We start from the raw sequence: 17325 nt of genomic DNA, 5'->3' as shown, positions 1-17325 counted from the left end.
TGGTTCCGTAGTGGGTTTACATGGCAAGGTTTTGGTAGCAGGGGGCCGTAGGGGTGGCTTCTGTGAGAAGGATCTAGAAGCTGCCCCAAGTTAGGTAAGGGCCCCTCTGCTGACCAGAGCTGAGCCAATAAGCGATGTTGTTTGCACCTCTGTGAGAGCATATTTAAGACAGGGGAAAAAACGCTGCGCCACACAGCAGCTGGGAGAGTGAGAGGAGTGAGGAACAGCCTTGCAGGCACCAAGGTCAGTGAAGAAGGAGGGGGAGAGGTGCTCCAGGTGCCGGAGCAGAAGTCCCCTGCGGCCTGTGGTGAGGACCATGGTGAAGCAGGCTGTCCCCCCGCAGCCCATGGAGTACCACGGTGGAGCAGGGTTCCACGCTGCAGCCCGTGGAGGAGACCACGGTGGAGCAGGTGGACCTGCACCGACGGAGGCTGCGGCCTGTGGAAGACCCCTGCCGGAGCAGATTCCGGGCCAGACCTGTAGCCCGTGGAGAGGAGACCACGCAGGAGCAGGTGACCTGGCAGGAGCTGCTGCCCGTGGGGGATCCAGGTTGGAGCAGTTTGCTCCTGAGGGATGGACCCCATGGTACGGGCCCCTGTCTGGAGCAGTTCTTGAAGAGCTGCTGCCTGTGGGCAGCCCACATCAGATCAGTTCACCAAGGACTGCATCCCGTGGGAGGGACCCCACAGCACAGGGGACAAGGGTGACCGAGAAGGAGCGGCGGAGAAGCAGCGCTATAGACTGACCATAACCCCCATTCCCCCATTCCCCTGCACCACTCGGGGGGAGGAGGTGGAAGAGGGTGGATGGGCGGGAAGGTGCTTTTGGTTTCTTTCCTTTCTCACTTCTCTAGCTTGTTAGTAATAGGTAATAAATCTTACTATCTCCCTATGCTGATCTGTTTTGCCCATCACGATAATTACTGTGCAATCTCCTCATCCTTATCTCAACCCTTGAGCCCTTTTCATTGTATTTTCTTCCCGTTCCTCTTTGAGGAAGGGGAGTGAGAGAGCGGTTGTGGTGGAGCTCGGCCGCCCACCCGAGTAAAACCACCACAGGTTCTTACCTTGTTAATATCATCTCTTGCAGCATTAAGCACCACCGGCCCAATAAGCACCTCGGTAAAAACATTGGATTCCGCTACCCACCAGCGGAGAACATCAGCACCATAGGGGGGATCCTTGGTGTGATCCTAAGCAGAGATAGAAAGGCACACTAGAAAAACTGGTGTGTTTGTGAGAGGGTCATGCAGCATGGCGAACACTGCAATTCCACGTTGTCAGTGCTGTGAATGTATCTGCAACAGTGCCCAGAAGGCCAATGTGTTTGGAGGCCTTCACTCCTCTTTTAGCAAGGCTTACTCTTAACCCAGGACTATTGCATGTGCTCACAGCAGTTTGTGTATGAGCAATGCTGGAACTCAGGTAAGTTAAGATAAATTCATCTTATATATTGCCTTGAATCCTCTGAATACTTGACATTAAAACATCAACGTTAATATCTGAAGATTATATATTTTTTGCTTCATACTGTTTTCAACTCTGGAAATGGCTTCTCTTCTTGAAAGAATAGAAACTATTAGCTGTTTTACTGAATCAGATAAATAAACTTTTGAAGCCTCAGAAGGAGCAACAGCAGGTTTGGGGAAGGAATAAATTCACATGAATAAATTCCCTGACCCCTGAATGAAATCAAGTTCCCTGAATCCATAACCAGCCCAGGCTGAGAGCAGGCAGGCTGCTGGGATGCAGCCCCTGTTCTGACTGCTGCATTGCTAAGCCCAGCTTGCAAGTGCCAATTGATTTGAAAGCAATGCTTACATTTTTTTAAATCCCACCTCCCCATCACTTCAGCAACAAAGTTCTCAAATAAAAAAGGAACTATCTACATCTTTTAAATAATTATTTTTCCTTAGCATAGAACAATTTTTAAGCACTTACAGCCGACATAAAACAACCCAAAGTTTTCACTCCAGCCAAACAGAATTGCAATGTAGCCAAACTCTTTGGGAAAGCTTTCTAGAGTTCTGCTGCAAGACAGCTGTATAGAGAAATACATGCCACGAGACAGCTGCAGAATCTGGCGGTGAAAAAATTCTAACAAGTAATTCTAAGAAACACAAGAGTTTGACTTACTTCACCTCCGTTGACTACCACATCAGGGTCAACCACATTGCCAATGGATTTGGACATCTTTTCACCTTTCTCACCAAGAGTAAATCCATGAACTACCAGAGTCCTGAAGGAAAGATTTTAGAGAAGAAAAAAATCTCACCAAAAAATCTATGTTAAAAATACATTTCCAATGAGGATATGTGTAAGTGAAAACACAAAGAAATCTTCTACTTTGGTAAACCTGAGGCTTCATCTGTAGAGTTCAACCAACCAGGAATATACCATCTAAGTAGCACTTATATCTTCCTTTTCCCCATTTCATTTTACCATGTGACCAATACATTGTTAACAGATATCCAGGGCACGTGTTTCACATGTATTAAAAACTAAAGTATTGTTTACTATTTAAGCCAATGTATTTCTTAAAATTGCACTGCCTCCCTGCAAATTGACTCATACTATCCTCCTCTATGTTTTTTGTCTTCAAGGGGACAGGCAGTATGTCACAGTTATAAGACATGCACATGGTAATTCTGAATGCCTTATAGCCTAACATTCATAGAGTCATTCAGGTTGGAAAAGACCTCCAAGATCATCTGGTCCAACCATCCCCCTATCACCAGCATCACCCACTAAACCATGTCCCTAAGCACCACATCCAACCTTTCCTTGAACACCCCCAGGGACGGTGACTCCACCACCTCCCCGGGCAACCCGTCCCAATGCCTGACTGCTCTTTCTGAGAAGAAATGTCTCCTCATTTCCAACCTGAACCTCCCCTGGCGCAACTTGAGGCCATTCCCTCTAGTCCTATCACACCTGCCAATGGTCATAAGTGATTTTCATACTGTATCTCCCATAATAATCCCTTCGATTATTAAGCGAGAGACAGCTAAAGAACAGACCTGTAAGACCTGTATTTGATTAAGTAATAGGATATAATCTGAATGACTAAGAAAACATCTATTAAGACACAAATTTTTTAAACAATAAATCCATTACAATCTAACCCACAAGAAACTTCATAATGAACATTAAAAAAGTCAGATACATGGTAACGGTTTCATTTTTCTTCTTTCTACACTACTGTCCACACTATCACAAGCCAAATATTTAATAAATGAACTAGTGACATGTTTGCAATCCATACACTTACTTAAACGGTGCTTTTTTCCTTGTTGCCACACTAGTTAATAGCGAGGACTGAAACCAACCTCCCAGTTGGTCTTTTCCTTCAAGGTATGTATCTGCTCTTTGTTCTGTACCTTTAAAAATAAGAGATTTGTGAGAGTGTTTGTTTCAGATATCAATCGCCTGTAACTCTGAACAATTAAATACTTAAAAGAAATTATTTGCAAGTGATTACTAAAACTTATTCTGCTCTTTAAATCCAGTAGATTTAAATTAGATTTACTGTTATAAATGGTGTATGGTTACTCGAACATGATACCAGTGATTCATTAGTATTACAAAGTTTGTTAAAATTCAACACTGGCTGAACTCCAGAATTTAACAAGTAAGCTTGCTTTCCTGTGAACAGAATAAAAAGTTATGAAAGCAGAAGCTATCACACTCAGAATGCTTCACTCAAATTACTTTCCAAATACTCCTAATCAAACTGAAGGATCTAAGAAAAGATCACATACTTCAGAATTAATAAAAATCTATGCTACAAACTGAAACTTCATCAGTTGGGAATTACTCAGGATACAAGTCACAGATGTAACGTGACTCACTAGCCTGTGTCAGGTATTTTCAGAGGAGACCAGGAAGCTTTCTCTGTGACCGCAGCTCACCTGTGGCAGAATTTACATTTCTGGTCACTGGTGTTCCAGGAAGGTTAAAAAATTTCAGGAAAGTGTTCAGACAACATAGGAAACAGAAAGCCTGTTGTGTTGTGTGAGAGGGCAGTCTGGAGGAGCCTGGCTTGTTTAACTTATCCATGTGAAGGCCGAGTGGAAATATTACTCTCTATAACTGCACACAAAGAGGGACAACTCTAGCTAATGAATACTGTTGTCATTGGAAAAAAAAAGGAAAAGGAGCAAGTATTAGTTAAGTATTAGTTGCACATTTAAAGCATTGCACATTTAAAGCAGAAGAGCAAAACCAGCTTTCCCACAGGGCTGAAAGAGGGCAGCAAAGCTTTTACGGCTTTCCTGGTGGAATTCAGTCACTGTATGAAAGGGTGCAAGATTTGTTGACTCAACTAGTCCCTCCTAGTCTTAAACAATCCCAGTCCTGGCCAGGTCACCAGCAGAGTGAGAACAGAATAACGCAGAGCACAGCAGAACGTCCAAGTCACAGAGCCTACAAGTGTGTAACACTGTAGTGGAATAATGCAGGATTCTAAAAGATGTTGGTGTAATTTTCCAGATATTCAGATAAAAATTATTTCTTTTTAATCTTTTATCAGTTTTTATCTTATAGTTCCTTTTGTCCTCTGCCTAGGACCCCTAAGACAATGCTTCTTTCTGCTGCTGACACACTTGATTTATTTGTTTAACTTAATGGAAGTTTCGATATTTAGATCCATCCTGCAATAAAAGGAAGTTCAACATTACAAAGGTCAAGGCCATGCAGTTACAGCTAGTACAGGAAAAATGCGTGGGTGGATGTAATGGTTTTTAACGCGTTTGTTTATTTCTTCAAGAAAATCTACAAAGAATTTGGGTTTTAGAAGCAGAAGAAGTAAGGATCGGTCTTTGTATTAACAGACTGCAAAATTACCTGTGAGAACAAGATTTTAAAAAAAGAATACTTGTGGCTAGGAAGAAAATTATAGTGTAAAATCTGTAACAAAACAGCAGCAACACATTTGTTGTAATCAAAAAGTTGCTGTAAATAAGAAATAGCTAGTTTCCTACACACTGTTCTTAGAGAAGTGACATTTTCAGAGCAATGACAAGTTAAGATGTACAGAAGAGAAGAATTTAAACAAACAACTGATTACAAACAGCAAATTGTATTGGTCTTTTTTGACAGGAACGAGAATGTCTGTCAAGCTGGCTAATGTAACTTGCATGTTTAATGGGGGCCTGAACATTTGATCTCTGTAAAACACAAACATAGCATTTGCATATACAAAGACTGCCTTTCAAGCATACTGGTAGCTCCTCTTCCTCAGTTTTGTTAAAGTTACAATGGTTATATATAAATTACTTAGAGCAGCGCACATTTCTTTCTAAATGGAGAAATATGTTCAACAAGCCAGAAGAGACTTCCGTTGTTTATCTTACACTGAATTGTAGTACATAGGTCATTAAAGAGAATTACAATTTATGATCCTTCTGGTTTGGATTTCAAGATTCTGTATCTTTGATCTTACAGACTTTGACTTTTAGATTAAACGTATTGTATTTTAATGCCAGGAATGAATCAGCTAAGATAAATTCAAGTCTCTCAGTCAGCACAAAAGTTTAAACACATAGATAGGTAAGTTGTAAAATAGTCACATTCATTTGGTTAAATATTAGTCAATAAGATAGGGAAAAAGTTATGCTGAGAACCACCATCACTGCAACTCAAAACTAGGGGTAAAAAGCTGCACAACTTTTGCCGACAGAAGATTACACACCAATACAGTTCAGTGGGCATTTTTTTATACGAAAATTACCATTGAAAAAATAGTAATCTCAAGTTTGTAATACACTTGGTACTCTGCCCATGAGGAAAATTATAAGATCTGTAAGATAATTTAAAGACAGGAAAGAATTCTCTGAGAGATACTCCAAAGACAGCTACTGAAATAAGCACTATCAAAAAGCTGGACAAACAAACAAAAAGTCTCTGATACCACAGAACAGGGCATTTCAAATTAGTAAGTGCTTTAGAACCAAATTTTGCCTTTACCAAACCTTTTTGTACGCAGTGTATTAGCACCAGTAACACTTATCTCACAGCAGCGGTACCGTGAAAAGGAATTTATTCATAAACGAAGCATTCACACTAAAATTTTAACGTTGCATGACAGAATGTGGAAATGGTTTCTTTCAAACAATATCTGAAGCATGTGTAGCAAAAATAAATGGGAGTAGATCGCACAACAATAAACTGTTCAGTGAAAATAGTGTTATGCAAACAGAGCATTAATGAAGAAAAAAGTATCCCCAGAAAACTTTAAGCAGCAGAGATCTTTTCTTAAAGAATTTTACAGTTGTGTTCTCAGTGGTGTAAGCTGTTTATTACGTAATTTACACACGCTCTAGTTATAGTTGTCCATTTTTAGGCTCGTGACTACAGTAACTAAATCTTTGATCTCAGAGTGCAGGTCACACCTCACTGTCACGGTGCCAGTGCAGAATGGCACAGTAATCTCAACTTTGGTCAATTTGTCAGTTAGCTGGAAGTGGTGCCCTCGATAACACTACTCTGCAAGAAGAAAGATAACTATAATTTAGTGCAAAAAGAGCAACTTGAGGTCATTTCCATTGGAATTATGCACTATCTGTGATAGGAAATGCTGCATGGCAAGTCTGAGAAATACTACCGTACCCATGCGGCCTATGATTTAGGCCGTTGAGGCTGCTGTCACCGAGCAATTCCTTTAATCCATTCAAAAACTTTATATTGCAGAGTCTCTCCGCTCTCTCTTCCCCTCTCCCTTTCCAGCCTGCCCTATTTTTTGAAAGCAATCTGTGTGACCAACAGCTAAAGGGATGAATTTTAAAACTGCTACATCTCATTTCATTAGTGTTTTGCTCAGACAGGTAGTTCGAGTCCTGTGCAAGCTCAGACCCAAGTTCCCCAAGTCACGGAGCTGACAGCAAACTACTTGTTCTTGTGAGACTGGAACTGGCAGGAAAATCGTAACGTTGTTTATTGGTTACTGGCAGAAAAATTGTGGATTTCTAATTTTCAATAACTTGAGTTCACAGTACAGCACAACAACACATTAGTCACACAGTTTTAGTCATCTATTATATCTTCAGGTTGTCCTGAAATCAACTCATGTGCTGCAACCCTTTAAAAGAACCACTGCCATGCATGACGCTGTCCTCACCAGGCACGCAGTAACTGCTGTTATCGCTGATCTCTTACTACAAAATTAATAGGCAGCACTTCACAGGTAGCATGCCAGCTCCCAAATGCCAGCGTGCTTTCATGAGTTTAAACCAGAGGAAGTTCTTCTTCCTGTTGTGACAATCACTACAGAATTTTGGATTTCTCCATCGATTTCATCTCCTCCCCCCAGGAAGTATTTCGGAAAGGAATCCCGCCAGTTGGTCAGTTTGCAAGCCTTGCCAATTATTTTTACTTACATAGGAAGAAGTTCTGAAAAAACTTTTAAAATCTGGAGTATATTGAGAATAAAAAACTATTAATTCAACAAATTCTCTCGCAAATTGCATTCATCATAAAGGTTAAATTTAATCTATTATTTTATATGAATCTCTGGCTCTGTACTTCCACTTCTGGCAGTGTCTGGGAGCCTCAACTACACAGAACAAAAGGTAACTCAACTTTTTGTGGCATTTCTGAAGATAAAGAGGCTTACGAAATCATACTGCTCGTTAGTCCTTCCCATAGCTGGGCTACTGCAGTCATGTCAGACAGCAAAATAAGAAGCCTCATACACATCAAGTCCCAGCCAGTTTCATGAAAATACATGAGTAGATAGAGAAGAGGCACTTTTAATGGTATAGTGAAGGAAGATATCTGGTATCGTGAAAGACATTTATTAGACATTATAGAATCCATATGGGAGCATTATACAAATTAATCAAGGGTCTTGATTCTGCTATTGCTTATTAAACACAATGTCCTTCTTTTATATAGGATTACAGATACTTTTTGCATCCTGAGGTGTTAAGCCATCAAGGAATGCAAGGATGCAACTGTGCACATAAAATACCACTACTTCCTAACTTCTTTCAAAAACCAAACCAGAAACTTTTTTTTAAAAAAAAAAAAAAAAAGATCATGAACCTTAATGTATGTAAAGGTCTTCCAGAAAATAAATGTTTGCTGATGGTACTGTTGCCTGATCATGTTGCTAAGAAATAAAACCCCTGGTACTAACGTGTTTTATAATTCAACAAGATTGTTATCACACAATTGTGTACTGAGGGTTTAAAGTCCAACAGACTTTATGCATGGGACCAGACTCCTCCTTTAGAAAGGACTCCTGACTTTGGACTATTCTCCAGGCAAACAGAGTGTTCTAGATAGACAGATAGATCGATACGTGCTATATCGTATATATTACCTGAGCTGAATGCAAAATCGCTACCAATTTTTCTATAATAATGTTTTTCACTTGTAGCAGACCTGCTGAGTAGCAACTACTGGTTGTTGGAACTATAAATAACATACAGCAAATAAAATATTTTAAGCAACAAGATATTGATTTAGTTACTGAAAGTAATCGGAAATGAAGAAGTACTCTTGTATATCCATGTTAAAATGATTAAACCTTCTTAGATTCAGCTGTTGATCTCAATTTTGTTCTGCTTCAAACAGAATCCTCTAGCACAAACTGAAATTTATTACTGAAAAAATAATTTAAAAGTTACCAACTAGCAGTGAAATAACTTGGCTATTTGTGCCATGAAATTTCTATAGAACAAATATGTTCTCATGAGGAGTTTCATTGTATGCCACATGGCAAGGTCAGAATAGCGTATTATAAAAATCTCAACTTCAACTATACTGTATATGAGCTTGCTAATATTAAACCATAATCTTTACGAGCAAAAGCAGCTTTACAAGAAGTCACAACCAGTTTGTTGCTGGCATAATCTGACTCAGTTTTGCTGATACCAACAGCATCATGTAAAATAATTATATTTTGTTCTCCAAGTATTATAAAAGAAAGATCAACATACTAATACTGTACCTTCCAAAACATGAGCCCAGGAAGTTCCACTATCGAACCAGATGTCTAGGACATCCTGTCCCTTGACATAATCCAAAACATCGTGACCACCACCAGCCTATTGGAAAAACAATTATTAAAAAATGCAAATAGAATACTCCATATCATCAGTGTTTTTCAAAGCTAGAAATAAAATATATTTCATTTCTAGACCAGTTTTGTATAGGTTCTGCTACCAACTTTGTGAGGAAAAAATAATTCAGATAATTTTTCACAATTGTTCGCAGATAATTACTGATGAAAAACCCAAACAGAACAAGAAAAAATTACAAAAAAAGAAAAGAGATGGCAGAGTAACACTGCAGTTTGTTAGCTTACGAACACAAATGTAAAAGGAACAATATAAAGATAGGAAGAACTAAATACAAATTTAGATTTATTTTAATTACAAAGACTCAATATATACTTGCACTCATAATTTAGTTAAGTAGGATGTTATTTTCCTCCTGACCTAACAGGAGGAGGTTGGAGATCTCAGCCCAGAATTAATGGCACAAATCGGATTCTTGTCACATTTAGGTATCATTTTCTGAATATTCCTTTCACAGGATACATTCTCATAAAGGCAGAGGACTGAAAAGGATCATGAGAATATACAAAGGTTTTATATTCTCATCACTGAACCATCTCTCAAGCACTTTCCGTATTTAAGTAAAAAAAATTACCTTTGCTACAGCCTCTTTTGATAATAGTTGTTCAATAGGAAGGGTCCACCATGCATCTGTTCCTTGCTGCTCCACTATTTTGATGACATCTGTGATTGTTTCACTGTTTAGCAGAGAAAAAAGGATTTATGAATTGATGATTTAACCATATCTTTCTACAAGTATCCCAGATCCAACGCAGTGAGATATACTGAGAAAGAGATTAAGCTATTTAAACCTCTGAGTTTTCCAGCTTCTGATCCAGGCAAGTCTCCAGAGACTTTCTGCCTGTATTAGAAAAGATTTCCAACTTCGGTCTTCCAAGAAACCAGCTGCAGGGTTATGTAAAAGCCTGGACATAGAGAAACCCAGATGCATCTGAACAGCTTTTTCTGTAAATACTCAGTAACTGGGCACTTGGAAAAGATGCCAGCAGCTTGAATATGACTTGAATATACATATTTTTTTTTAATAAGAAGCTGAGCTACATCACTACAGCATTTAGTGGACTCTTACACACAGTTTAAACGTGAAAACCTATGTTCTGCAAGAAGATGTAAAACAAGTTATTATGTAATAACACCAGATGAGGCACGACAGTGAGAAGAAAACATGATTTTACTGTTGATTGTGAACATAAAATGGCTATGTCAGAGCAACAGTTTTGTATTAATCTATCATAGTCTTTTCAAAGTAAATCCAAGTAGAACATCCCAGAACATTTTATAGAGAGAAGGCACACTAACCAGCAACACTCACAAAATGACAGCCAGCTGGCATACCAGTGCCATTCTTGCCCTTTCAGACTTGAATGGATCTCATTCACTTTCCAGTTCAATGATTATGGGACACCATTTATGGCTTCGTAATGTATCTGCTAACATTTATCTTGGTAAAACAACATTTAGGAGCTCCATTTCTGACTGGTATCTTTTCCTTTCAGAAATATTTGCACAGAGGCCTATTTGCCTATACTTCCAGTTGTGAAGTGTTACTTCTCAAAGATAAATGCAAACAACAAATCCAGCCCTAGTAAATTTCCCCGAGGCTAGCCAATAACTATCCCTTGCTTTCTTCTGGCTAAATCTCCAAATTCAGAGAGCTCTCAGGAAAAAAAAAAAAAAAAAAAGGCAGCTTTATGACAGCAGAAATCAGTTTGTTAGATATTCTGAGCTTTAAGGAGTTACAGTCCAAAGCACCACCACTCAGACATACGAACTGATTTTTGGGTGGTCCTGTGTAGAGCCAGGAGTTGGACTCAGTGAGCCTTGTGGATTCCTTCTGACTCTGGATATTCTACAATTCAGTTTTCTGACTTGCAACTATTAATTTAACCCAGAGTTCCACAGAAGGTGTTTTTTTTTTTTTTTTTTTTTTTTTTTAAAACAGGGGGTACTGACAAATGAGGGATTCCAAAGAAAATAACCCCTGAAACCCCCCTTTGGTTCATTTTGGAGAGCAAAAGCCTAGATGTGCCAAAGCTGCTCTAAATCTACATTCAGTTTGGTAGCTCTCTGACTCCTTCAGCTTCAAAGCAAGCAAACTAACTAACAACAGAGTCTTAAGGAAGACTGACGGTTATTCATTAGCATGAGAAGATCTGTCACAAAATTCAGTACATTTCTATACAGTGCCTGTTCTTCAGAACATATATAGGCTGGTGATCTACATTGGTAGTGTCTGAATTAAAATTTTGTAAGTCTTTTGGAGGGGAACTGTGAAATACGCAATAATGTTTGCTGCTGGCAAGGCTGTTTTGGAGTTGCAATTGCTAGTATATTCTATTATTGCTAGTATATTCTATCCAATATTCTACTGGGTGAACATTTCACTTTGATCATTTCACTGTGAACATTTCACTTTGATCAAGATAAGCTGTATGACAGCATTTGTTAAAAAAATATCTCTAATCAAGACTGTTCTTTATTTGAAAGAATATATAATATATATAAAATGTATAGGTACAGAGACATACATGGACTTTTAACATGCATCAGATCCTTTCAGATCTCATAGGAAATGCTCACTGTCCTGCAGCAATGAGAGGAAAAGATTATATTTAAATTAAGTACTGACTACCTAACTCTCATATAGAGTGAAAATAACCATTTTTTTTCTAATTCCGCTTCCCTAGACATCTCTCTTCAGTGGAGGAGATTATGGTCTATCACAAATATTTGAGGAAATTAATTGTGGGGGGGGCAACACAGGGACAGAAGCACTATGGTAGTGCAAACCATATTGCCCGTAGTAAGCATGAACTGCTCTTCTCATCAGACGCAGGGGGAACAACAAGAAGGAAGTAAAACCTCGCTGTCAGTCTCCCTTGGGAAACCATTATAAAAAACTGTCTTCATTTACCGTAAGCGTAGCAGCCAACACCACACTACAACTATCCACCATTGTACATACACCATTTCTACAAAACATAATATGAACTACCTTTCACCAAGTGTATCATTATGTCATGCAAAAGTTTATAGTATTAATTTATGAAATTATTCCAAGACATTTTCATGACACAGATGTGACTAGCAGGTATGATTCTGCTATAGATTAAAGTTCCCAGACAACTAAGAGGTCCAATTTGTGTTATGAATCACTTACAAGAAATAAGGAGCCCATGACTGTTAGGTCAACTTATTATTGATCAATATTCCCAAAATTATATCACTTTATCAAATCAAGTAATAAATACTTTGGCAGTGCATTCTCTCCATTATGTTCAGTTTTCCTACAGAAAATGAGTAAACATGAACCATCATCCAATCAAACATTTTAAAGAGAAGATAGTTAAGACTTCGAGGATATAATTTCATGAAACCTTTTCCTCCTACATTTTCAAAAATCCAAGACAAACAAAAGCCCCACCCTATTACTTTCATTTTTCCCAGGATCCATACAATTAGCCATGACCACAAGAGAAGGAAATAACTATATAGAAGATATCTATATTGTAAGAGAAAGATTTTTGCAGAGTACTTTTATTCAAGGTGCAAGTGAAAACCACCTTCCTCAAATAACTACTCATCACTTTATAATCTGTGGGCTTCAACGTGAGCATGATAATTCACAGAGTTAGCAATAAACACCATTGTAAAACTTTGCCCTGTATTCATACACCGTATCTGGAAGAACTTGCATTACGTGTCACTTGCTATGTTTTTAACACCGAAACCCCTACGGCAATTCACGCTACCACGACACCAGCCAATCACTCTGAAGTCTGATATTGATTATGCTGAACACTTATTTAATGTGTTAACAGAAATTAGACAGCATTAAGATATAGCCAGGAGGAGAAGAATACAGTTCCTGATGTTCTCTCGACCTCTTTTCCAACGACAGTAAAGAAGACAAGTTACCTTCCTTTTTTTATACGAATCTTGATACTTCAGCTGTAAGTATTTATGTTACGGTAAGTCGCTATTGCTTATGAGTGACTGAAATGTTTTAATATTTTAAAAAGCAAATTAGACTGCAAGGTAGATATATATCAAAACCATTTTTTTTTCATATATCAGAAATTTAAGTTACTTGCTAATTAGAGTCACAGAGAAGGGGACGAGTTCTCAGGCATTTGAATAACCTTTGTAATACTTATCTGCAAAATTGGTATTATTGTTATAAATATCTGAACAGCGAATTTTAAAATAAGTTAATGCACGAGATAAAAATAAAGTATGTATCTCTCATTTATTGCCTGGTCTGAGCTACTACTGGAAATACAGATCTCTAGTTTTACTTCCGGATCTCTTTCTCTCCTTTTTCATAAGTTACACAATTTTCTAGAATCAGAACATTTTCCTCAAGAAAGCTATCAAACATCACGTTCATTTGTACATTTATTCTATTTAAAGTCCTTTTCTCCCCTTGTGCAGAAAAATTGCAGACTTGTGCCTTTATATTTCATAATTCTTACCACAAATTGCAATCATGAAAAAATATTCTTTTCCCGCTTTTATAGCTTTTTTTATTTTATTTTATACTGTTTTTTAATTCCTGTTTGCAATGTGATGAGGTACACTCTATATGTAATGAATCTAACCTTCAGCAGAAAATTAAATTTATAACTTCAGACAACAGTATCATACACTCAAATCTCTTTAAGGGCTATATGGGGCCACAGCAGCAAATGGGAAGACTCGTATGGAGATCAAACCTGTTGCATATAATCTTATTTGTAATATTAAAATCTAGCTCTTAGCTTTCACATTAGAAAGAATATTTTTCAGTTACCAAAAATCCTGTCTGTTAGAGACCAGCAGTTGCATTTTAAAAGAGAAGTTTCCTGCAGAAATGAATATGGTCTGACTTACAGAAGGAAATCCAGCAATTTATTTTAGGGATTTTTTTTAAGTCTTTTTTTTTTTTTTTTTTTTTTTACAGGTGATACATAGATAGGATGACTCAAGGCAGACCACTGGTGCTCTCACATGTAACAGCAACTCCATGTGGACTACACTGACTTCCAGTGGAGATGCTGTTACTTTTGATAGCCACTCAAAGACTGCGGAGCAGATGCTACTGGAAGCATATTTATCCAGCATTCAAGATAAGAAAACAGCTTGTGTTTTGAATTGTAAGTTATTTATTGTTGTTTTAATTATATTTGTTTGTACAATTTACATATGAAACTTCTAAAGTGTTGGAAATATGTTAGCAGCTTATTCTCAGAAATGATAATGGAAATGCAACAAAATATTTAGGCTTATTTGTGTATTTCAGTAAGAACTGGTGCCCAGGAAAATGACCTATGAATTGACAGACTGCTTTCAAAATTTGCCTGTCATTTCTGTAGGCCAATATTCTGCGCGCTTTTCCTACTCTGGCCGCAGAAATCTGCTGTGGCTAACTTTACATATTTAACAAGTATTCTACGCTTTTTCTTTGAAAATTTCACCTTGACTGTAAAATATTTTAGAATTACAGAGTACTGATTATACATGAGCACCAGAAGCTGTCAGTTGAATGAAATAAATCTAAACTTTTCAAGTATATTGGATAAGTCTCTTTGTTTTTCCCCTTGATCAATGCCCATCAAACATGCCATACCATCCCTCTGTTCAGTCACCAACAAATGCAACCTCTAGCCCAGTACCTACACACAAAGTCTGTCACATCAAAACGCTCTGACAGGCACATATACAACTCCAACAATACTCACACATAGCTCGAACACTTACAGAAAATATCTTTTTTAAAAGCCACTGGGGGACACCTCTAACATCTGCGGGAGTTATTGCTTCATGGTGCCCTTCATGTTTGACTGAGAACTGCTAAAGTGTATTTCACTATACTCTTAGTATGTTGCAAAAGCGCATATTTAGCAATTTTAAGCAATTACAAGGAACACATCAAGCCTACTCTGCAGATAGACTACAATAAATATTCCTCAGAAGTCGTAACGTTTGATGTGAACATATACTTTCTTTTAAAATATAGTAACAACTTTTGCAGGTAAAATGATTTTACACCCCACAGAGCCTCCATTCGTTTATTTCCTGATGTGCCTCAGCGTTACTCAAGTACCATAAACGACTACAGTTATAGTAGTCATTTCTCACAGTTATTGCCTGCTGTGAGAGAGGCAAAGTACATATCTGTGCACCTAACACACCCTATCACGCCAGGTGAAGCTTAGGACTAACTGCTTAAAGTCCATTCTCTGCTTCCTACACCCCAAGCCTTACTATTCACTATACTTACATTCTCTATCCAGCCTCTGAAAAACAAGTTTGGCTCTTTGCAGTATATTTATTCAACACAATAATAATAAAAATGTTCTGGAACACAATTTAAGTTCTGTTATCTTACTATCTGTAATGAATTTCCACAAAAAAAATCTGGGGTTAAGATGTATACAGTGGAGTTACACTAGCATATATTAAGGCACAAGACAATTATGGAATAAAAAAAAAGAATGTAGAACTCCAATGACCTCTTAATGAATATTCACAGTTGAATACTCCTCTGCTCCCAAAATGGGTACAAGCAGCACCCTATTATGCCTTAAGAGACAAAAAGGATTGTATTTGGTTGAGGTTTCTTGTTTCCATAGCTGGATTTTTTCTACATTACACTGCCTGGCATTCCCAAAATGCAGTGTTTTCAGTAACTGGCTACTATTAACTTAACCAGAAGATGGCAGAATAATGCTAGCATCTGAAGCATTAGACCTACCTACCAACTCACACAGCCAAAGGTCACTCACATTTATTGAGGCTGTCTCTTCAAAAACACTCTCATTTTACTTTGAAACAAAGTATAGTTATTTATTTTGCAACTGACTTGGTTATTCCTCTTCAGATTTCTCAGTGTGAGTTACTGAATTTCAATAGCTGACGAGCTGAAAAGTTATTTTGACAAAATATCTATGTTATTCAATTCATAGTGCTAAGATTACAGTTATAATCTACATCTATAATCTATATCTATAATCTAGCTATAACTTGCATTTTATTCCTTGCTTAAATGTAAAAGCCAGTGACTAATACCATGTCACTTAGCTCGAAGATGGGAGATGAAAGTGGCAATTACTATCAAGAGGACTCTTCAGATAACTTAAGTACCTAAGTAAGTTGATTCCTATCACTTACAAAGTCATATTCAGTAATGATTTTTTGATTATTTTAGCTGAATTAGGTGTGTGTATAAACAATTGCAAGTAATAACATATATTTATACTTATATATTTAGAAGTTTCGTAATATTTTATAACTGCAGTACCACAGTGCTCTTTCTTTCATTTTTCAATACATAAAGTTAGATAAATACCTGTTTATCAGGCTTTCTCCCGTGTTCTTCTGATAAAAAACAGGAATTGGAACACCCCAACATCTTTGCCGGGATATACACCAAAACGTCCTTCTATCCAGCATTTCTAGCATCCTGTTCACTGCAGACGTAGGAACAATTTTCACTTTTTTCAGCACTTCCTATAAAGTAAGACGGTGAGTTGTTGAACAAGATTCAGCATTCAGACACACGGTGCTTGTGCTATCAATAAAAAAGGTACATGCCTACAGTCCTACTCCCAGTATTGAATAATACGTTCTCAGGCAACTGTCATATTTAATTTACTCCACCACACATTGCTCTTCAGTAACATACTTAGAACACTCTATGTACATGTTCCCAGAGAGCAACCAGTATTTTTTTGCCAGCTCTGTTTCTCTAACAGACACACCCTAACGTGAGTTAGAAGTGGCTTCAGTATCTCTATCTGATGCTTAATAGCTCATTGTGTCTTTGAAATTAGATCTTGACACTCACACCCAATCACATTGAGTAACTGTCATTTTTTTTTTCTTTCTAGACAATGACAGACATGGAATGAATGACTAATGCCCTAATTAGAATAAAGTCACTGTTCCTGAAGACAGCCCAATGCGCTGGTCAGAATTTTCTGTGCTGATATACATAATTTCACTTAAAAAAAAGAAAGTGCTTTTAAGTAATTAGAAATAAGACCATGACCAAACGAACAGAGGAGCAAATGAAGACGTATGGCCATGCAAGGCTACTATAATAACAAAGGTAACTTTACTAGTAAAAAAAAAAACTATGCTTAAAAGGTATTAGATCAGAAGAGAGTTTAAAAAAAACACTCTTTGGGGGGAAAAGAAATTCAGTAGTTCTTTAAGAATCTTATGCATCCCCTGTAAATGCAACGAACAAACATCTCAGT

General features: G+C 37.7%; 1 protein-coding gene and 1 long non-coding RNA gene across 2 annotated transcripts in view; one reads left to right on the top strand and one right to left on the bottom strand.

Annotated features, from left to right (window-relative positions):
• Positions 1 to 17325, bottom strand: part of IARS2 (isoleucyl-tRNA synthetase 2, mitochondrial) — a 28765-nt gene that overhangs the window by 4724 nt on the left and 6716 nt on the right. Inside the window, exons 12-17 of the mRNA XM_048057694.2 lie at positions 16413 to 16573; positions 9657 to 9759; positions 8953 to 9049; positions 3271 to 3379; positions 2136 to 2238; positions 1067 to 1192 (exon numbers count right to left, since the gene is read on the bottom strand). Of these exons, the coding sequence (XP_047913651.2) occupies positions 1067 to 1192; positions 2136 to 2238; positions 3271 to 3379; positions 8953 to 9049; positions 9657 to 9759; positions 16413 to 16573 (699 nt within the window). The remainder of the gene's footprint in view (positions 1 to 1066; positions 1193 to 2135; positions 2239 to 3270; positions 3380 to 8952; positions 9050 to 9656; positions 9760 to 16412; positions 16574 to 17325) is intronic.
• On the top strand, positions 12779 to 17225 carry LOC136790350 (uncharacterized). The gene is made up of 4 exons (XR_010830116.1): positions 12779 to 13035; positions 14025 to 14217; positions 16119 to 16211; positions 16954 to 17225. It is a non-coding gene; the product is annotated as an uncharacterized lncRNA (long non-coding RNA).

This window comes from Anser cygnoides, chromosome 3, assembly GCF_040182565.1.
Source record: "Anser cygnoides isolate HZ-2024a breed goose chromosome 3, Taihu_goose_T2T_genome, whole genome shotgun sequence".
In the NCBI taxonomy this organism is placed as follows: domain Eukaryota; kingdom Metazoa; phylum Chordata; class Aves; order Anseriformes; family Anatidae; genus Anser; species Anser cygnoides.
Note: the sequence above shows the minus strand (reverse complement) of the source record. Positions and strands in the feature narration are given on the sequence as shown.